This window comes from Neolamprologus multifasciatus, chromosome 18 (assembly GCF_963576455.1).
Source record: "Neolamprologus multifasciatus chromosome 18, fNeoMul1.2, whole genome shotgun sequence".
NCBI lineage: Eukaryota > Metazoa > Chordata > Actinopteri > Cichliformes > Cichlidae > Neolamprologus > Neolamprologus multifasciatus.
In genome coordinates, this window is record NC_140456.1 from 37,176,124 (window position 1) to 37,199,016 (window position 22,893).

At 42.0% G+C, this 22,893-nt stretch overlaps 2 protein-coding genes across 2 annotated transcripts in view; both read left to right on the plus strand.

Annotated features, from left to right (window-relative positions):
* Positions 1–15,222, plus strand: part of LOC146498600 (uncharacterized) — a 41,945-nt gene extending 26,723 nt beyond the window's left edge. Inside the window, exons 7-8 of the mRNA XM_085141360.1 lie at positions 11,583–11,621; positions 13,673–15,222. Of these exons, the coding sequence (XP_084997486.1) occupies positions 11,583–11,621; positions 13,673–13,740 (107 nt within the window). The 3' untranslated portion in view covers positions 13,741–15,222. The remainder of the gene's footprint in view (positions 1–11,582; positions 11,622–13,672) is intronic.
* Positions 15,223–15,290: 68 nt separating this feature from the next.
* The window catches only part of LOC146498601 (uncharacterized), a 41,647-nt gene continuing 34,044 nt past the window's right edge, over positions 15,291–22,893 (plus strand). The window contains exon 1 of the mRNA XM_085141359.1: positions 15,291–21,728. The gene's annotated coding sequence lies outside the window, so the exon portion shown is untranslated. The remainder of the gene's footprint in view (positions 21,729–22,893) is intronic.

Below are 22,893 nucleotides of genomic sequence, written 5' to 3' on the forward strand. Positions count from 1 at the left end.
ATTACAAATACACGTGACAGTCTTAAGCAGGCGTGTGTGTTTAAAGTATACGCCTGTGTGTGTGTGTGTGTGTCACTTCCTGTCACCATTTATGGTGTGACCCTTTAACGATTGTGATCGTCTTGTTGAACTATAAAAACAGGAATTTGTAGCTCGCTATACTTGCAGTGGAAATTAGCAAAGCTGAAAATAAATCTTCTAATCGGCTAGAAGATTTATGGTGCACAATGACCACCATATTAGGACACATAAAAGCAATCTTCATGTGACTTCCTATATTCTGTCCTTCCAGAACATGTCTTTCTTGCGAGATGACAGGAACTGGAAGGCGCAGTCGTAGTTTCAGTTCCTCTATATTGTAGGACTCTGTGAGATTTTAAAAGGTTACAACATGAAACAGTTTGGCAGGTTTGATAGGTCATGTTATAACAGTTTATATTTATAGGCATTTGTTTTTGATCATGTATTCTTTACACATAAATCATTCTCATTAATGGCCAACCTGAAATACTGATCCATATGCGTAGGTTTGCGGTACACATCAGCTTTTAGATGTCCCCCATTACTGATGGAAATCTCAGAGTCTGAGAAGGCTAACCTGCCACTTTTCATATCCTCCCTGGTGAATTTCATGTGTCGATCCTCCGAGTTAATGTGATCCATGAAATGTGGTACATCCCGAGATTTGATTTTCACCCAGGTGTCATCCACGTACCTGAAAAAATGACTTGGTGGTGTCCCGGTGTAGGATAGCAAAGCCATCTCTTTCCGCTTCTTCCATGTACAAATTGGCCGTGATGGGTGAAACTGCGGAACCCAAGGCACACCCATGTTCCTGCCTGGAGAACTAACCCTTGTATGTGAAATTGGTGGAATGAAGACAGAGTTACAAAAGCTGACACATTTGATGCTGAGAGTGGTCCTGTTGCTGAGGTTGGGGTCATCCTGTAATTTCTTACAAACTACCTCCAACGCTTCAGTTGGAGGTAGAGATGTAACATCGTACGAGACCATGGTTTCTTCTGCCTCCATAATGACATCTCACACCTTCTCAACAAAATCCAAGGTGTTCTGGATGTGGTGTTCAGAGCTGCCTACCAGCGGGTTGAGGATCGAAGCCAGGAACTTAGAGATGTTAGAGGTGACCAAGTTGATCATACAGACAATTGGTCTTGGGATGGGAAATGGGATGACACAAATTTAGAAGATCATCATTTTGGCGAATGGAGAAATAGTTTGTTGCTTTATAAGAAAGCTCTCCGCAAAGCCAGAACATCTTACTACTCATCACTGATTGAAGAAAACAAGAACAACCCCAGGTTTCTCTTCAGCACTGTAGCCAGGCTGACAAAAAGTCAGAGCACTGTTGACCCAACTATTCCTTTAGCGCTAACATGTAATGAATTCTTGAATTTCTTTACAAATAAAATTTTAACCATTAGAGAAAAATAATAATCACAATCATCTCACAGTTGTAACATTATCTCCAGCAACTTTGTGTACCATTGATATCCATGTAGAATCTTTTTCTCCAATTGATCTTTCTGAATTAACTTCAATAACTACTTCCTCCAAACCATCAAAGTGTCTTTTAGACCCCATTCCTACAAAACTGCTCAAAGAAGTCCTGCCATTAATTATTCCTTAAAATCTTAAATATGATCAACCTTCCTCTAATAATCGTCTATGTGCCACAGGCCTTAAAGCTGGCTGTATTTAAACCTTTACTCAGAAAGCCTTGTCTAGACCCAGCTGTCTTAGCTAAATACAGGCCAATCTCCAACCTTCCTTTCATATCACAAATTCTTGAAAGAGTAGTTGTCAAACAGCTAACTGATCATCTGCAGAGGAAGTTTCAGTTTCAGAGTCCATCACAGCACAGAAACAGCCTTGAAGGTAACAAATGATCTTTGTATGGCCTCTGACAGTGGACTCATCTCTGTGCTTGTCCTGCTAGACCTCAGTGCAGCGTTCCATACTGTTGACCATAATATTCAATTATAGTGATTAAAGTATGCTGTAGGTATTACAGGTACTACACTGCAGTCATTTGTGTCATATCTGTCTGATAGACTCCAATTTGTGCATGTAAATGGAGAGTCCTCTTCACACACTGAGGTTTCCTATGGCGTTCCAGGGGGTTTAGTGCTAGGACCAATTATCTTTACATAATACATGCTTCACTTAGGCAGTATCATTAGAAGACATAGCATACATTTTCAGTGCTATGCAGCTGGCACCCAGCTCTATCTGTCCATGAAGCCAGATAACACACACCAATGAGTTAAACTGCAGGAATGTCTTAAAGACAAAAAGACTTGGATTTCTGCTTCTTAATTTGGATAAAACTGAGAATATTGTATTCAGCCATTGAAAATCTTAGAAATATGTCATCTAACCAAATGCTTACTCTGGATGGCATTATCGTGGCCTCCAGTAACACTGTGAGGAACCTTGGAGTCATTTTTGACCAGAATATGTCCTTCAGTGCACATATTTTTTTATAAGATTTATTTTCATTTTTAAATTGAAAAACAAAGAAGAAGTGAAGTGAACAAACAAACAAAAAGCTCACAGCTATGGCACACAGCAAACATTTAGACCAGGAGTGACATGTTTAGCCGCATGTTCTCCTTAAATTGCTGGCTGTCTGAGTGGTGTCCCAGAAACGATGTGGGCTTCATAGATAATTGGCAAACCTTCTGGAGGAAACCTGGTCTTGTTAGGAGAGATGGCATCCATCCCACTTTGGATGGAGCAGCTCTCATTTCTAGAAATATCGACAAATTTATTAAACCCCTCAAAATATGACTATCCAGAGTTGGGACCAGGAAGCAGAGTTGCAGTCTTACACGCCTCTCTGCAGCTTCTCTCCTCCTGCTACCCCCCCAAAAACCGATCTCCATAGAGACTGTGTCTGCTTCCAAAAAGACAAAAAACAAACTAAAAACCAGCAACAAACAACTTAAACATTTACAAAGAAAGAACAATACAGTATCCACACCTGAACCAAAGAGTAAAACAGTGAAATGTGGATTATTAAATATTAGGTCTCTGTTAGTACATGACTTAATAATTGATCAACAAATTGATTTACTCTGCCTTACAGAAACCTGGTTGCAGCAGGATGATTATGTTAGTTTAAATGAATCAACACCCCCGAGTCATTCTAACTACCAGAAATCTCGAAGCACAAGTCGAGGGGGCGGTGTGGCAACAATTTTTCACACCAGTCTATTAATTAATGAAAGACCAAGACAGACTTTTAATTCATTTGAAAGCCTGATGCTTAACATTGTCCACCCCAGCTGTGAAACTCAGAAACCAGTCTTACTTGTTATCATCTATCGCCCACCTGGACCTTACACAGAGTTTCCGTCTGATTTCTCAGACTTTATATCTAATTTAGTTCTGAGCTCAGATAAAATAATTATTGTGGGTGATTTTAACATCCATGTAGATGCTAAAAATGACAGCCTCAACATGGCATTTAATCTGTTGTTAGACTCAATTGGTTTCTCTCAAAATGTAAAAACCAGATTCTTACTCTGGATGGCATTACCTTGGCCTCCAGTAACACTGTGAGGAACCTTGGAGTCATTTTTGATCAGGATATGTCCTTCAACGCACATATTAAACAAATATGTAAGACTGCGTTCTTCCATTTGTGCAACATCTCTAAAATTAGAAATATCCTGTCTCAGAATGACGCTGAAAAACTAGTTCATGCATTTATTACTTCCAGGCTGGACTACTGCAATTCATTATTATCAGGATGTCCAAAAAACTCACTGAAAAGCCTTCAGTTAATCCAAAATGCTGCAGCAAGAGTACTGACAGGGACTAGAAAGAGAGAGCATATTTCTCCTGTTTTGGCTTCCCTTCATTGGCTTCCTGTTAAATCCAGAATTGAATTCAAAATCCTGCTCCTCACATACAAGGTCTTAAATAATCAGGCTCCATCTTATCTTAATGACCTTGTAGTACCATATCACCCTATTAGAGCACTTCGCTTTCGCTCTGCAGGCCTACTTGTTGTTCCTAGAGTATTTAAAAGTAGAATGGGAGGCAGAGCCTTCAGTTTTCAGGCCCCTCTTCTGTGGAACCAGCTTCCAGTTTGGATTCAGGAGACAGACACTATCTCTACTTTTAAGATTAGGCTTCAAACTTTCCTTTTTGCTAAAGCATATAGTTAGGGCTGGACCAGGTGACCCTGAATCCTCCCTTAGTTATGCTGCAATAGATGTAGGCTGCCGGGGATTCCCGTGATGCATTGAGTTTTTCCTTTCCAGTCACCTTTCTCACTCACTATGTGTTAATAGACCTCTCTGTATTGAATTATATCTGTTATTAACCTCTGTCTCTCTTCCACAGCATGTCTTTTATCCTGTCTTCCTTCTCTCACCCCAACCGGTCGCAGCAGATGGCCGCCCCTCCCTGAGCCTGGTTCTGCCGGAGGTTTCTTCCTGTTAAAAGGGAGTTTTTCCTTCCCACTGTCGCCAAAGTACTTGCTCATAGGGGGTCATATGATTGTTGGGTTTTTCTCTGTATCTATGAAGCGCCTTGAGGCGACTTTTGTTGTGATTTGGCGCTATATAAATAAAATTGAATTGAATTGAATTGAACATCTACAACTAATCACATCATGGCAGGCCATCGTGACCACGGGAGCACTCCTAATGTAATGTAATTTGTATGTGTTAGTCCCCATAGGGAAATTGCTCCTCTGCATTTAACCCATTCACCCAGTGAAGCAGTGGGCAGCCACCAATGCAGCGCCCGGGGAGCAGTGTGTAGGGACGGTATCTTACTCAGGGGTACCTCAGTCGAACCCCCGACCTTCCGATCATGGGGCCACCACTCTACCTACTGAGCTATCCCTGCCCTAGGTGCACAGTCTTATATCCATTCCATTCAAGGATAACCTCAGACATCTGAAAACCAAACACAAAAAGTAATAACATAATGACAATAATAATAATAATAATATAATGACATTGGTAATTACAGAAAGAATTAGAACAAAAAAGGGCAAAAACAAAAACAAGAACTCAAAAAAGTCAACAAAAAACAAGAAGCACAAAACACATCATACGAACCCCTCCCACCCTCCCCCCATCCCTCTACCCCTGTATGGCTCTCAACCTCACATTTGTATATCCAGACAGCCCATATTTACACCTATCTATAGAAACTCCCATGCACAGGAATCGGCACCCTCCACGATAAAACCACACCATTCAGGAAGCCGAGTCAGGAAAGCCCAACCAGGGATCAACTCAAAGCAGACCCAGGGGGGTTTGCGTCACCTCTATGATCTGTTAGGTTCAGCGATGGTAGTACTGCCAATGTCATGGTCCTGGGTCAGTGAACCAGTGTTTTTGGTTATGTACTTTTGATGGTTTTGTATTTTCTAGGGTTTAGTGGTGTTCCCTCTGGTTGGTGTCTTCCCTGCTTGTGCATTCCCTTAGTGTAGTAGGTCTCTGTGTTTAATCCGCGTCTCTGAGTCTGTCATTACGTGTATGTGTTTCCTGTTTTACTTTGAAGGGCTGTGTCTTATGCCAGCGTGTTCTGTTTACGTTTCCCCTGCCTCGTCAGTTGTCATGTATTCCAGGTGTGTTCCCCTTCTGTTTCCCATCCCCTGATTCCTGCTGTGTGTATTTATAGGGTGTGTTACCTCGTCCTCGTTCGTCTGTGTTGTTTCCCCTCGGTCTCCCCGTATGTATTTCCCCGGACCTCCCTGCCTCTTCGTTTCTGGTTTGTTTTGTTAGTTTTACCCAGTTTAGGTTTTCCTGGTTCACCTTCACCCACGCCATTGCGGTTTGTATTTTCTTTTGTTAAATAAACACTCATCTGCACCAGAGCTGCCGCTTTTGGGTCCTATCTCCAATTCCACACGTCTGCCACACCAGACGTGACAGCCAAGAAGGGGCCCCAGATTTTTTCAAAGATTTCATACCTCCCTTTTACAGTATACAATATTTTCTCAGGTGTGCAGTAGGACCAGGGTTTTAATAGTTTTGCAATTTTCATTAGTTTTTATTTTTATTTAGTTTTGACTTCAGATTTTCAATTTTATATCAGTTTTAATTAGTTTTTACCAATTGTTTGCTAGTTTAGTTTAGTTTTTATTTTTTTGAAAATCCTTAGTTTCAGTTTAGTTTTGATTAGTTTCAGTTATAGTTTTAGTTGTGTTTGCAATAATTAAGTGTAACAAAATCCCAGTTTCATCATATCAGTCATTCTGCTTATCCTTGGGTATGTTGCTATTCCAGCTACCATACTGAACCCTGGACAGGTCGCCTGTCTGTCGCAGGGCTAACATGCAGAGACAGACAACTCACATTCCCACCTATGGGTTCTTTAAATAAATCAATAAAGGCAGATGAACAACCATTGATACCAGGCAACTATAAAACGTATATCTTGGCCCCAATGAGACTATTAACTCTCGCAGCACCGGGTGTTCGTAATTTTGGTTCAAGTTAATTGATAAACTTTTTGAAGGTAATTGACTCACACAGTTGTGTAGATATCCCCGTCCTGTTGTCTCGGGATGCATCACGCTGCCTTGCCTGAGGTTAGCTTCTGTTTTCTGGGGATGAGGGTTGAGTGTGCTCCCTTACCTTCTCAAGGTAAGCTAGGTTAGCCTTCTTGTGTGAGCTTTTCAAGTGCACTTTAAGGTTTGTGGGATTTTTTTCCCTTTAGAAATGTCCCTCATAATTTGTCTGTTTCCACTACAAGACACTTGCTTTATCCAAAACACAGTCATATTCAAAGTAATCCCAAATTGGACTCTGGTGCTTTCTTCCAACTTTTCCTGACATGATTCTGCGCGTGGATGGAGCAGCGACACAGACGACTCGACTAACGTGCTGCCACCTGCTGGCATAATGAGACACAGCAAGAAAAAAATCTGGAAACTAAACTTCATTTTCACCCTTGACTCTTGTATGACACGCACACATCAATGAAAACTAAACACATTTTTGCTATAAATTCAGTTAATTTTAGTTAGTTTTGTGAACACTCATTCCAGTTTTAGTTAGTTTTCCTTTTTTTGTTTTTATTTTTATTTCCGTTAACGAAAATGTTTTTTCACTTCTAGTTTTCGTTATTTCGTTAGTTTTCGTTAACGATAATAACCTTGAGTAGGACACTAGCTCATTAATCCAGTGTGTCAGTGTTGGAGAATTTTCAGATTTCCAATGTAGCAGAATACATTTTTTCACTGCTGTACTCGCAAGTAAAATAAAATATTTCTTATGGTAATTGATAGAACCTGTGTCACCTAGAATCCATAGTTTTGGGTCCAGTTCAATTTGGATCCCCATTACCCTTGAGATTATTTCAATGGCCTCCAAAATTCTTCTATCACTGGGCAATTCCATAGCATGTGTAGGAGATCGTCATCTGTCAGCTTACATCTCAAGCATCTGGGGGAATAATTACTATCAATTTTATGTAGCCTGTAAGGGGTGTAATATATCCTGTGAAGTATGTTAAATTGTATTTGCCTGTGTTTTGTAGAAATTAACATGGTCTGTGCCTGTTCCAATAAGTGGTGTCATTCTACCTCTTCATAGACATAGCCCAGGTCTGTCTCCCATTTTCTTTTCATGGATACTTTGTTATGATCAGGTAACTTTTCATTGATAATAGCATATATAGAAGATGCTATTCCTTTTATTGACTTCCATGGTTTGGTGCGAAGATGGGTTTCAAGAGGAGTTTATTTTGGTATCTCGGGGAATGCCCCTTTGGATTTCTCTTTGACCTACTCTCCTTTTTGTAGAAATTTGGAGAAACTTTGTCTTGGAAATTTTAATTTTTCCTTTAGTTGTTGAAAGTCAATAAATGTATCGTTATTGTATAAGTCATGTCACGGTCCTGGGTCGGTTTGACCCAGCATTTTGAGTTTCTTATGTTTTGGTTTATTTTTGCATTATGGATTATTTCTTATTCTCTGGTGCTTTGATTATGATTATAAATGTTTTATTCTTGGTGAGGGATTAGTTCTTATGTTCATGGTATTTCTCGGGATTATGAGTTATATGCTGTTTACTTTGTGATACTGGGTTTATTATTGTATTAGTAGGTTTTATTCAGTGTCAAGTCCGCCTTTCTGTCTAGCCCATGTCTTGGTATAGTGTGGTTTCCTGTTTTAGGCCTGTGTTTGCCCTTGCTCAGTGTCGTGTCGTACCTTCGGATTATGCCTGCGTGTTTTCGTGTTCAGTATTTTTGTGTTCAGTACCATTGCTCAGTTGATGTTTTGTTTTCTGCCAGCAAATAAAGCTGAGGTTTGTTGGAGTTACAATTCAGTGTTCAAGTCCTGCGTTTGGATCCTCCTCTCCGCCTGCAAGCACACAGAGCCCTGACAGAACGACATGACCAGTAATGGATCCAGCAGACTCACTGAGGAAGCGCAGCTCACCTTTTGACGGGACCCGGCTAGCGCTTCGAGGGCCTCCGTGCTGCCGTTCCTCGCTAGCAGCCTACCCTTTGGCCCATGCACCTGTTTCCTCCCCCTGGACGCCCCGGTCTCACAGAAAACGCTCCAGCCGGTCCCGGGAGGATTACTATGAGACTGCGAGCAACCAGAGGTCTACGCACCTGCTGGTTCTGTTTTGTCCCTGCCAGAGGCCCCTGCGCCTGCTGGTTCTGTTTTGTCCCTGCCAGAGGCCCGCGCGCCTGCTGGTTCTGCCCTGTGTGTTCCAGGGGCCCCTGTGCCCACTGGTCCTGTTACTGCTCCTGCTGGAGGGCCCGTGGAGCCCGTCCAGCCTCCTGCCTCGTTAGCGGGTGGGTCCGAGGAGCCCATCCAGCACTACGCCTTGTCAGCTGGGGGTCTTGGAGGACCCAGCCAGCACGTAAATTTAGAGCTTCGCTTTTACACTCAGCTCCCTCTTCACCACGACAGACCGGTGCAGCGTCCGCATCACTGCAGCCGCCGCACCAATCCATCTGTCAATCTCCGGCTCCCTTCTCCCATCACTCGCGTACAAGACCCCGAGATACTTGAACTCCTCCACTTGGGGCAGGAACTCATCCCCGACCCGGAGTGCTCACTCCACCCTTTTCCGGCTGAGAACCATGGCCTCAGATTTGGAGGTGCTGATCCTCATTCCCGCTGCTTCACACTCTGCTGCAAACCGTTCCAGTGCGAGCTGGAGGCCTTCACTCGATGAAGCCAACAGAACCACATCATCCGCGAAAATCAGAGATGAGATTCTGAGGCCACCGAAGTGAAAGCCCTCCGCCACTTGGCTGCGCCTAGAAATCCTGTCCATAAAAATTATGAACAGAATCGGTGGCAAAGGGCAGCCCTGGCGGAGCCCGTCCTTATTGCCGGCAATGCGAACCAAGCTCCTGCAACGGTTGTACAGGGATCGAATGGCCCGTAGCAATGGGCCAGACACCCCATACTCTCGCAGCACCTCCCACAGGACACCCCGAGGGACACGGTCGAATGCCTTCTCCAAGTCCACAAAACACATGTAGACCGGTTGGGCAAACTCCCATGCACCCTCAAGTATCCTTGAGAGGATAAAGAGCTGGTCCTGTGTTCCGCGACCAGGACGAAAACCGCATTGTTCCTCCTGTATCCAAGGTTTGACTAGCGGACAAACTCTCCTTTCCAGCACCCTGGCATAGACTTTCCCGGGGAGGCTGAGGAGTGTGATCCCCCTGTAGTTAAACTTGCTTTTGGTTGATTTCTGTTTGTTGTTGTTTTAGCTTTTCTGTGAAGCACCTTGTGATTTTTATCTTGAAAGGTGCTATACAAATACATTTTTACTTACTTTTACTTAAAAGAGTCAAAAAGCAGAGTGGCTTTGGGGACAAAGGTGGCTCTCCTCCTCTCAGTCCTGCAGGAAATGAAGCGGAGGTGCTGCCCAGAGGGGAGCCATTGAAATGTGGGGTGAAGAATGTGAGAGGGGTCATTAATAATTTTGGCTGCCTGCCTGAGGGCCTGTTGGCTGAAAACCTGTGCAAGTGTTCTGACAGGCAAGCCAATGATTTTAGAGCTCCCTAATGCAGTGTGCTGCAGTCTGTTCCTGTTCTTAAGGCTGAGGGAGTGGAACCAGCAGGTGATGGAGAAGGTCATGATGCTTTGCAGAAGGCATCGCAAAAGTCATCATGATGTGTGTGCTGACTCCAAAGGAGTTGAGTTTCCTAAGGAGGTATAGCCATTGGTGGCAAGTCCTGAGATTCTCCTCTGTGTTGGCGGAGAATTTCAGGAGGTTGTCAAAGAAGGTTCCCGGGTATTTGTACTCCTCAACTACCTCCACTGGCTTCCCATGGATAGTGGTGGTGACTGAAGCAGCCAGATCCCTCTGCCTACTGGAGAAGTCACCACCATCTCTTTTGTTTTGCTCACGTTCATTTCAAGTTTGGAGCTGTCACACCATTCTACAAACTCCTGAAGAACAGGTCCATGGTGTTGTGAGGGGCCTGACTGCAATGACAGGAGAACTGTGTCATCAGTGTATTTCACCAGGTGACAGTTGGGAGAAAAGTTTTAAGACAGGGTTTACAACCAAACAACCAAATGAGTAATGAACCAAAGAGTAAAACCGTGAAATATGGATTATTACACATTAGGTCTCTCTCTTCCAAGTCTCTGTTAGTACATGACTTAATTATTGATCAACACATCAATTTACTCTGTTTACTTACCAAAACCGGAAGTAATGTCATTTTCACGGAAAATGTAGTTTATTTGGGTTTTTTTTTTGTTGTTGTTTTCTTACCTTCAGGGCCTTATAAGCCTACACTGTTTTTTTTTATATCCATGTTTAAATGTAGGCTTTTCTGTATAGTTTCTGGGATGCTTAGAACTCAAGCTGCACTGCTGGAAATAGTTTATTTTGATGCACATGCTGTGTTTTTGCAAATTTGCATTGTAATATTTATTTTCGTTTTCCCTGCAGTACATAAAAAATTGTTGGATCTCAAAAATAAATATATGAAGACACGCAAAATAAATTCCCTGTTGTTGGAAACTATTTTGTGCAACATTTTTCTATTTACAGTTTTGAGGGATAAACCTCTTATATTTCTGTAATTAGAAATATATGTAAGGAAAACAAAAACGATTTTCAATTTCTTTGTAGTTTATTGCACTTTTTTTGCAAATTATGAAGTTAATATGGTCTCAATAATAATGTGTATGTGTTAGTCTTCGTAGGGAAAATAATCCTCTGCATTTAACCCATTCACCTAGTGAAGCAGTGGGCAGCCACCAATGCAGCACCCAGGGAGCAGTTTGTACCTTGCCCAGGAGTTACATCAGGGTAGCCGTCGAACCCCCAACTTTCTGATCATGGGCAACCACTCTACCTACTGAGCTAACCCTGCCCTTAATGGATACATATTATTCAAATTTTGGATAACAGTTGCATTGATGTATAGCAACTAGAAATGCTCCCAAAAGTGTCACTACAAGATGTAAAAAACATAAATAAAAGCTCTTGCGGACTTGGTTCAATGGCAGGGCTTAAAGGGTTAAACAAACATTGATTATTAACCAAACATTGATTATTAACCAAACATTGATCCTGTGTTTTCTTTTTTCTTTCTCCAAGAAGTTGCAGTTAATGAGAACGAGGAAAAATCCAACCAAGGTAAGACAATCTTGCCTGATTTGCTGTAAAGTATATTTCCATGATTATGTGGAAACAATCTAATTCATAGTTGTACTGTTAGGTCTGCCCTCGCAGGCCTCGCTAACTCAGAGGCTTCTCACCATGAGCAAAGCAAGACAATAGGAGCTCAATCGGTTTTTACTCGTGCAAGGGAAGCCTGGTCGGGGTCTCAGAGTTACAAGCTCTTCACCCGAGCTCAGCCGACTTCAAAGCTCCAGCCTCCCCTTACAGCCTTTTATTGAACCAAAACAGTTACACAACCCACCATTGTAAAACCCATATGGTGTGTTGTAAAGCTAAGTCACTGTGTGTGTGTATGTACGTGCAAGCATGTGAGTGTGTGTGTGTGTGTGTGTGTATGTGTAAGTGTATAGATGACGTCCTGGTTACAACCATTTTAACAACATCTCCAGTCATGAAAGGGTCATCTCCCCTCACCCCATATATGGCTTAACCTCTTTAATGGTCCACCATTTACAAAGCACAGGTGAGCCCATAAAGGGCAGGAAGTAAACATTCCTTAGCAAATAAGGAAACCAGAAACTTAAATGCAATTTAAGACGAGGTTTACAAGTTTTAAGCAGAATGACCAGTTTTAACAAACTCACTCCAACATTTCCCTCCTCTTTTTCATTCTTGTTGGTCAATCCTGTGTAATATATTTTCAGCCATGCACCACTTGTGCTTGATATTTTCAGTGCAGGCATCACTTACACACAGGCATCTGCCGTGTCATTCACCTCATATTGCTGCAGAAGTACATAGTTAATAAATGTGTTAGCAGTTATCTTACCTATCATTGATCTCTCACACACGGCAAAATGCATCCTTCAAATAAGCAAACCAATGTTAACAGCCCAAAAACAGGAGTTAACAAATTCATATGCCACCATGGTCCAGACTCAACCAAGCGATCCAGCCTTGTAGTGCACATTTCCTCGTGGTGTGTGGATCACGTATTTGTGCAGAGTGTTTAAGTTCTGCAGTGCTTCATAAATGTCTCCTTCAGTCGTATATTAGTGATGGGATTTCCAGCTCTTTTTAGAGAACCGGCTCTTTCGGTTCGGCTCACTAAAAAGAGCCGGCTCTTTCGGCTCCGAACCGGCTCTTCAGGTTGTTTTGTTGCTTTAATTAATTTATTATTAACAATAATATAAAATTATGCACAAAAGGAATTACTAATGTAAAAAAAAGCTTATGCTTACATGTTTATATATAAATATATGCGGTGGCCCCTAGAGGCAAAACACGTACAAACTCCAAAACACATTTCTAGCGTTAACTGAACTTCCAAACAGAGCTACTAGATCACTTAAATTACACAATTGAAAGCATATGTGTATTGTTTGTGTATTTATACACAAGCACTCATATATATTCAAATAATTTAAAAAAATGTTCATTTACCTGTTACTGCCACACACCAAATCCGGTCGTTGGTACTTGCTGGCTTGTGTAGCCACTAGGTAACAAAAGCTCAACACTGCCCCCTAGCATCCTGAAGCACTTCTGTTGTCTTTTGTACGTGTTTTGAGTTTTTATGTGTTTCTGAGCTTTTACGTGCTTCGGAGTTTGTACGTGTTTTTACGTGTTTTGGAGTTTTTACGTGTTTTGGAGTTTTTATGTGTTTTCACCCTATGTATTTGTGCATAACTACTGTAACCAGTGACTTTCCTTAAGTAATGTCACTCACTTATTTGAACCCTATGAGCTCAATAGTGGTATGATAATGAGCCCAACACTATAATCTGTTCTGTAATCACTGCACATCCTGCTTTATCGTCACTTATGTCTGTCTATGTCTGTGCCAAATCCTCCACAAGGGCTCTTAGAGAGAAACAAAAGATTAGCAGTGGAGCATCCTGGAGGTTAGGCCGGGGTTAACCGATTCAAGAGGTGCTGCTGTAAATCATGTAGTCAACAAGCTGCCGTAAAAGGAGTGATACTGATTTTAACGCAGTATGTGTCTCACATTGTATACACATTATTAACCAGACATTGATCCTGTGTTTTCTTTTTCTTTCTCCAAGAAGTTGCAGTTCATGAGAACGAGGAAAAATCCAACCAAGGTAAGACAATCTTGCCTGATTTGCTGTAAAGTATATTTCCATGATTATGTGGAAACAATCTAATTCATAGTTGTGTTTTTACGTGTTTTGGAGTTTTTATGTGTTTTCACGTGTTTTGGAGTAAGAGCCATTTCGTTCGCGACCGACCCATCACTATCGTATATCCATAATTGTCCGTATGGCCAGAGTCCAAATGTGTGTAGACAGGGGCATGTGAACCCAGTTGGACAGTTCTATAAATTTCATGTGTATAACCTGAAAGCGGTGACTGCAAAAATTTGTGATAAGGGATTGAATCCTATTGTATGAAAATGTCATTCTAGTGCTGTTATCATCTCGCCTGTTGAGACATGATATCGCCCACGGCTCAAAATTGTAGCAGTCTTGTCTAAGTTCTTATCGTGCAAGCTTGCTCCTTTTGTGAGCCACATCTGTTTTTCTGCTGTCGGTTGAAGGGCAGAACACGTCGTACACCCCTGTAGTCTTCCTCAACGTCACTTTCCACCGTTGTTTTTGGATTTTGCTGTTGTTCAAAATCTCCTCATGACAATCTCTATGAAGCCAAGTGGTACAGCCCTCTGCCTTAACTCCTCTCTGGGTTGTCAGCTGTGCTGGAAATGGTCCCTGCTTCTCACTGGTTCTCTTGAAGCCTTCTCTCCTGGGCATCTGCACCTCAGTCTCTCCTTCCATACCACGCACGTCATGGTACCTACAATTTAAAAATGAAAACTACCCCGGAAAACCCTCTTTTGCCACATGGTCCTTGCCATGCGTCTACTCAACCCAATTAGAGATGCACAATAAAGTTGCACATTCTCTCTTAAAGATTCCAGGGCTTCTCCCCCGGATTAGTTCCACCCCAGGCCTATAAACCTGTGTCATGGTAAAAACATTAGCCAGTGGCATTCATGTTAAGTCTGTTTAACTCCTAGCTCCGCCTGGAGCCTGCATCCACACCACTATTGCTTGGAAAACAAAATCTGTAAGTTAATAAAAACTTCACATTTGCAAGCAACTGTAGGCCCCAAGAGCAATAAGGCATCCAACACCACAGAGACAAGTGTACCATGTGCAGTTCATTTCCCCAAATCGTTAGAAACACTACTGTTGCCATAATTTGCCCATATCATGGATCATCCTATGTATTTGTGCATGACTACTGTAACCAGTGACTTTCCTTAAGTAATGTCACTCACTTATTTGAACCCTATGAGCTCAATAGTGGTATGATAATGAGCCCAACACTATAATCTGTTCTGTAATCACTGCACATCCTGCTTTATCGTCACTTATGTCTGTCTGTGTTTGTGCCAAATCCTCCACAAGGGCTCTTAGAGAGAAACAAAAGATTAGCAGTGGAGCATCCTGGAGGTTAGGCCGGGGTTAACCGATTCCAGAGGTGCTGCTGTAAATCATGTAGTCAACAAGCTGCCGTAAAAGGAGTGATACTGATTTTAACGCAGTATGTGTCTCACATTGTATACACATTATTAACCAGACATTGATCCTGTGTTTTCTTTTTCTTTCTCCAAGAAGTTGCAGTTCATGAGAACGAGGAAAAATCCAACCGAGGTAAGACAATCTTGCCTGATTTGCTGTAAAGTATATTTCCATGATTATGTGGAAACAATCTAATTCATAGTTGTGTTTTTACGTGTTTTGGAGTTTTTATGTGTTTTCACGTGTTTTGGAGTTTGTACGTGCTTTGTCTGTAGGGGCCACCATAAATATACTTTTATTTATTCACTCACCATAAAATGTAATAAAATAATCATATAATACAAAAGTCAACTAGTCACATTTCAACTTTTAACTATTTAAATTTTCAGCTTTTTCCTTTTACAAATTTAAAGTGAAACAAGACAAAACACTGCAAACCACAACACAATTAAATATAAATTATAATATGAAAACAAAAAGAAGATGCACATTCTCTGTCATATGGACCTGCATGAATAAACTTTCTGAATCCTTTATCATCTGCAACTGAAAATAGTTGTGGATGATTACTATACCTTTCTAATGTGACGTTGTTGTCCTTGGCTCTTTCTCTCTCTCTCTCTCCCTCCCGCTCTGTTCCTGTGCTACTGAGTGTAACTACCGCCCCTCCCCCCTCTGCCCAGCACAAAGCACAAGGCTCGCATGCTGAGTGAAGCGGAAAAAAAGTGCGAGAGAGAGGGTGAGAGAAAGGGGGAAAAAAAACCCCACGGTTCGCGATAAGGAGCCGGCTCGCATCGTTCACGTCAGAGAACCGGCTCTAAGAGCCATTTCGTTCGCGACCGACCCATCACTATCGTATATCCATAATTGTCCGTATGGCCAGAGTCCAAATGTGTGTAGACAGGGGCATGTGAACCCAGTTGGACAGTTCTATAAATTCCATGTGTATAACCTGAAAGCGGTGACTGCAAAAATTTGTGATAAGGGATTGAATCCTATTGTATGAAAATGTCATTCTAGTGCTGTTATCATCTCGCCTGTTGAGACATGATATCGCCCACGGCTCAAAATTGTAGCAGTCTTGTCTAAGTTCTTATCGTGCAAGCTTGCTCCTTTTGTGAGCCACATCTGTTTTTCTGCTGTCGGTTGAAGGGCAGAACACGTCATACACCCCTGTAGTCTTCCTCAACGTCACTTTCCACCGTTGTTTTTGGATTTTGCTGTTGTTCAAAATCTCCTCATGACAATCTCTATGAAGCCAAGTGGTACAGCCCTCTGCCTTAACTCCTCTCTGGGTTGTCAGCTGTGCTGGAAATGGTCCCTGCTTCTCACTGGTTCTCTTGAAGCCTTCTCTCCTGGGCATCTGCACCTCAGTCTCTCCTTCCATACCACGCACGTCATGGTACCTACAATTTAAAAATGAAAACTACCCCGGAAAACCCTCTTTTGCCACATGGTCCTTGCCATGCGTCTACTCAACCCAATTAGAGATGCACAATAAAGTTGCACATTCTCTCTTAAAGATTCCAGGGCTTCTCCCCCGGATTAGTTCCACCCCAGGCCTATAAACCTGTGTCATGGTAAAAACATTAGCCAGTGGCATTCATGTTAAGTCTGTTTAACTCCTAGCTCCGCCTGGAGCCTGCATCCACACCACTATTGCTTGGAAAACAAAATCTGTAAGTTAATAAAAACTTCACATTTGCAAGCAACTGTAGGCCACAAGAGCAATAAGGCATCCAACACCACAGAGACAAGTGTACCATGTGCAGTTCATTTCCCCAAATTGTTAGAAACACTACTGTTGCCATAATTTGCCCATATCATGGATAATCCTATGTATTTGTGCATGACTACTGTAACCAGTGACTTTCCTTAAGTAATGTCACTCACTTATTTGAACCCTATGAGCTCAATAGTGGTATGATAATGAGCCCAACACTATAATCTGTTCTGTAATCACTGCACATCCTGCTTTATCGTCACTTATGTCTGTCTGTGTCTGTGCCAAATCCTCCACAAGGGCTCTTAGAGAGAAACAAAAGATTAGCAGTGGAGCATCCTGGAGGTTAGGCCGGGGTTAACCGATTCCAGAGGTGCTGCTGTAAATCATGTAGTCAAAAAGCTGCCGTAAAAGGAGTGATACTGATTTTAACGCAGTATGTGTCTCACATTGTATACACATTATTAACCAGACATTGATCCTGTGTTTTCTTTTTCTTTCTCCAAGAAGTTGCAGTTCATGAGAACGAGGAAAAATCCAACCAAGGTAAGACAATCTTGCCTGATTTGCTGTAAAGTATATTTCCATGATTATGTGGAAACAATCTAATTCATAGTTGTGTTTTTACGTGTTTTGGAGTTTTTACATGTTTTGGAGTTTTTATGTGTTTTCACGTGTTTTGGAGTTTGTACGTGCTTTGTCTGTAGGGGCCACCATAAATATACTTTTATTTATTCACTCACCATAAAATGTAATAAAATAATCATATAATACAAAAGTCAACTAGTCACATTTCAACTTTTAACTATTTAAATTTTCAGCTTTTTCCTTTTACAAATTTAAAGTGAAACAAGACAAAACACTGCAAACCACAACACAATTAAATATAAATTATAATATGAAAACAAAAAGAAGATGCACATTCTCTGTCATATGGACCTGCATGAATAAACTTTCTGAATCCTTTATCATCTGCAACTGAAAATAGTTGTGGATGATTACTATGCCTTTCTAATGTGACGTTGTTGTCCCTGGCTCTTTCTCTCTCTCTCTCTCCCTCCCGCTCTGTTCCTGTGCTACTGAGTGTAACTACCGCCCCTCCCCCCTCTGCCCAGCACAAAGCACAAGGCTCGCATGCTGAGTGAAGCGGAAAAAAAGTGCGAGAGAGAGGGTGAGAGAAAGGGGGAAAAAAAACCCACGGCTCGCGATAAGGAGCCGGCTCGCATCGTTCACGTCAGAGAACCGGCTCTAAGAGCCATTTCGTTCGCGACCGACCCATCACTATCGTATATCCATAATTGTCCGTATGGCCAGAGTCCAAATGTGTGTAGACAGGGGCATGTGAACCCAGTTGGACAGTTCTATAAATTTCATGTGTATAACCTGAAAGCGGTGACTGCAAAAATTTGTGATAAGGGATTGAATCCTATTGTATGAAAATGTCATTCTAGTGCTGTTATCATCTCGCCTGTTGAGACATGATATCGCCCACGGCTCAAAATTGTAGCAGTCTTGTCTAAGTTCTTATCGTGCAAGCTTGCTCCTTTTGTGAGCCACATCTGTTTTCCTGCTGTCGGTTGAAGGGCAGAACACGTCGTACACCCCTGTAGTCTTCCTCAACGTCACTTTCCACCGTTGTTTTTGGATTTTGCTGTTGTTCAAAATCTCCTCATGACAATCTCTATGAAGCCAAGTGGTACAGCCCTCTGCCTTAACTCCTCTCTGGGTTGTCAGCTGTGCTGGAAATGGTCCCTGCTTCTCACTGGTTCTCTTGAAGCCTTCTCTCCTGGGCATTCGCACCTCAGTCTCTCCTTCCATACCACGCACGTCATGGTACCTACAATTTAAAAATGAAAACTACCCCGGAAAACCCTCTTTTGCCACATGGTCCTTGCCATGCGTCTACTCAACCCAATTAGAGATGCACAATAAAGTTGCACATTCTCTCTTAAAGATTCCAGGGCTTCTCCCCCGGATTAGTTCCACCCCAGGCCTATAAACCTGTGTCATGGTAAAAACATTAGCCAGTGGCATTCATGTTAAGTCTGTTTAACTCCTAGCTCCGCCTGGAGCCTGCATCCACACCACTATTGCTTGGAAAACAAAATCTGTAAGTTAATAAAAACTTCACATTTGCAAGCAACTGTAGGCCACAAGAGCAATAAGGCATCCAACACCACAGAGACAAGTGTACCATGTGCAGTTCATTTCCCCAAATCGTTAGAAACACTACTGTTGCCATAATTTGCCCATATCATGGATCATCCTATGTATTTGTGCATGACTACTGTAACCAGTGACTTTCCTTAAGTAATGTCACTCACTTATTTGAACCCTATGAGCTCAATAGTGGTATGATAATGAGCCCAACACTATAATCTGTTCTGTAATCACTGCACATCCTGCTTTATCGTCACTTATGTCTGTCTGTGTCTGTGCCAAATCCTCCACAAGGGCTCTTAGAGAGAAACAAAAGATTAGCAGTGGAGCATCCTGGAGGTTAGGCCGGGGTTAACCGATTCCAGAGGTGCTGCTGTAAATCATGTAGTCAAAAAGCTGCCGTAAAAGGAGTGATACTGATTTTAACGCAGTATGTGTCTCACATTGTATACACATTATTAACCAGACATTGATCCTGTGTTTTCTTTTTCTTTCTCCAAGAAGTTGCAGTTCATGAGAACGAGGAAAAATCCAACCAAGGTAAGACAATCTTGCCTGATTTGCTGTAAAGTATATTTCCATGATTATGTGGAAACAATCTAATTCATAGTTGTGTTTTTACGTGTTTTGGAGTTTTTACATGTTTTGGAGTTTTTATGTGTTTTCACGTGTTTTGGAGTTTGTACGTGCTTTGTCTGTAGGGGCCACCATAAATATACTTTTATTTATTCACTCACCATAAAATGTAATAAAATAATCATATAATACAAAAGTCAACTAGTCACATTTCAACTTTTAACTATTTAAATTTTCAGCTTTTTCCTTTTACAAATTTAAAGTGAAACAAGACAAAACACTGCAAACCACAACACAATTAAATATAAATTATAATATGAAAACAAAAAGAAGATGCACATTCTCTGTCATATGGACCTGCATGAATAAACTTTCTGAATCCTTTATCATCTGCAACTGAAAATAGTTGTGGATGATTACTATGCCTTTCTAATGTGACGTTGTTGTCCCTGGCTCTTTCTCTCTCTCTCTCTCCCTCCCGCTCTGTTCCTGTGCTACTGAGTGTAACTACCGCCCCTCCCCCCTCTGCCCAGCACAAAGCACAAGGCTCGCATGCTGAGTGAAGCGGAAAAAAAGTGCGAGAGAGAGGGTGAGAGAAAGGGGGAAAAAAAACCCACGGCTCGCGATAAGGAGCCGGCTCGCATCGTTCACGTCAGAGAACCGGCTCTAAGAGCCATTTCGTTCGCGACCGACCCATCACTATCGTATATCCATAATTGTCCGTATGGCCAGAGTCCAAATGTGTGTAGACAGGGGCATGTGAACCCAGTTGGACAGTTCTATAAATTTCATGTGTATAACCTGAAAGCGGTGACTGCAAAAATTTGTGATAAGGGATTGAATCCTATTGTATGAAAATGTCATTCTAGTGCTGTTATCATCTCGCCTGTTGAGACATGATATCGCCCACGGCTCAAAATTGTAGCAGTCTTGTCTAAGTTCTTATCGTGCAAGCTTGCTCCTTTTGTGAGCCACATCTGTTTTCCTGCTGTCGGTTGAAGGGCAGAACACGTCGTACACCCCTGTAGTCTTCCTCAACGTCACTTTCCACCGTTGTTTTTGGATTTTGCTGTTGTTCAAAATCTCCTCATGACAATCTCTATGAAGCCAAGTGGTACAGCCCTCTGCCTTAACTCCTCTCTGGGTTGTCAGCTGTGCTGGAAATGGTCCCTGCTTCTCACTGGTTCTCTTGAAGCCTTCTCTCCTGGGCATTCGCACCTCAGTCTCTCCTTCCATACCACGCACGTCATGGTACCTACAATTTAAAAATGAAAACTACCCCGGAAAACCCTCTTTTGCCACATGGTCCTTGCCATGCGTCTACTCAACCCAATTAGAGATGCACAATAAAGTTGCACATTCTCTCTTAAAGATTCCAGGGCTTCTCCCCCGGATTAGTTCCACCCCAGGCCTATAAACCTGTGTCATGGTAAAAACATTAGCCAGTGGCATTCATGTTAAGTCTGTTTAACTCCTAGCTCCGCCTGGAGCCTGCATCCACACCACTATTGCTTGGAAAACAAAATCTGTAAGTTAATAAAAACTTCACATTTGCAAGCAACTGTAGGCCACAAGAGCAATAAGGCATCCAACACCACAGAGACAAGTGTACCATGTGCAGTTCATTTCCCCAAATCGTTAGAAACACTACTGTTGCCATAATTTGCCCATATCATGGATCATCCTATGTATTTGTGCATGACTACTGTAACCAGTGACTTTCCTTAAGTAATGTCACTCACTTATTTGAACCCTATGAGCTCAATAGTGGTATGATAATGAGCCCAACACTATAATCTGTTCTGTAATCACTGCACATCCTGCTTTATCGTCACTTATGTCTGTCTGTGTCTGTGCCAAATCCTCCACAAGGGCTCTTAGAGAGAAACAAAAGATTAGCAGTGGAGCATCCTGGAGGTTAGGCCGGGGTTAACCGATTCCAGAGGTGCTGCTGTAAATCATGTAGTCAAAAAGCTGCCGTAAAAGGAGTGATACTGATTTTAACGCAGTATGTGTCTCACATTGTATACACATTATTAACCAGACATTGATCCTGTGTTTTCTTTTTCTTTCTCCAAGAAGTTGCAGTTCATGAGAACGAGGAAAAATCCAACCAAGGTAAGACAATCTTGCCTGATTTGCTGTAAAGTATATTTCCATGATTATGTGGAAACAATCTAATTCATAGTTGTGTTTTTACGTGTTTTGGAGTTTTTACATGTTTTGGAGTTTTTATGTGTTTTCACGTGTTTTGGAGTTTGTACGTGCTTTGTCTGTAGGGGCCACCATAAATATACTTTTATTTATTCACTCACCATAAAATGTAATAAAATAATCATATAATACAAAAGTCAACTAGTCACATTTCAACTTTTAACTATTTAAATTTTCAGCTTTTTCCTTTTACAAATTTAAAGTGAAACAAGACAAAACACTGCAAACCACAACACAATTAAATATAAATTATAATATGAAAACAAAAAGAAGATGCACATTCTCTGTCATATGGACCTGCATGAATAAACTTTCTGAATCCTTTATCATCTGCAACTGAAAATAGTTGTGGATGATTACTATGCCTTTCTAATGTGACGTTGTTGTCCCTGGCTCTTTCTCTCTCTCTCTCTCCCTCCCGCTCTGTTCCTGTGCTACTGAGTGTAACTACCGCCCCTCCCCCCTCTGCCCAGCACAAAGCACAAGGCTCGCATGCTGAGTGAAGCGGAAAAAAAGTGCGAGAGAGAGGGTGAGAGAAAGGGGGAAAAAAAACCCACGGCTCGCGATAAGGAGCCGGCTCGCATCGTTCACGTCAGAGAACCGGCTCTAAGAGCCATTTCGTTCGCGACCGACCCATCACTATCGTATATCCATAATTGTCCGTATGGCCAGAGTCCAAATGTGTGTAGACAGGGGCATGTGAACCCAGTTGGACAGTTCTATAAATTTCATGTGTATAACCTGAAAGCGGTGACTGCAAAAATTTGTGATAAGGGATTGAATCCTATTGTATGAAAATGTCATTCTAGTGCTGTTATCATCTCGCCTGTTGAGACATGATATCGCCCACGGCTCAAAATTGTAGCAGTCTTGTCTAAGTTCTTATCGTGCAAGCTTGCTCCTTTTGTGAGCCACATCTGTTTTCCTGCTGTCGGTTGAAGGGCAGAACACGTCGTACACCCCTGTAGTCTTCCTCAACGTCACTTTCCACCGTTGTTTTTGGATTTTGCTGTTGTTCAAAATCTCCTCATGACAATCTCTATGAAGCCAAGTGGTACAGCCCTCTGCC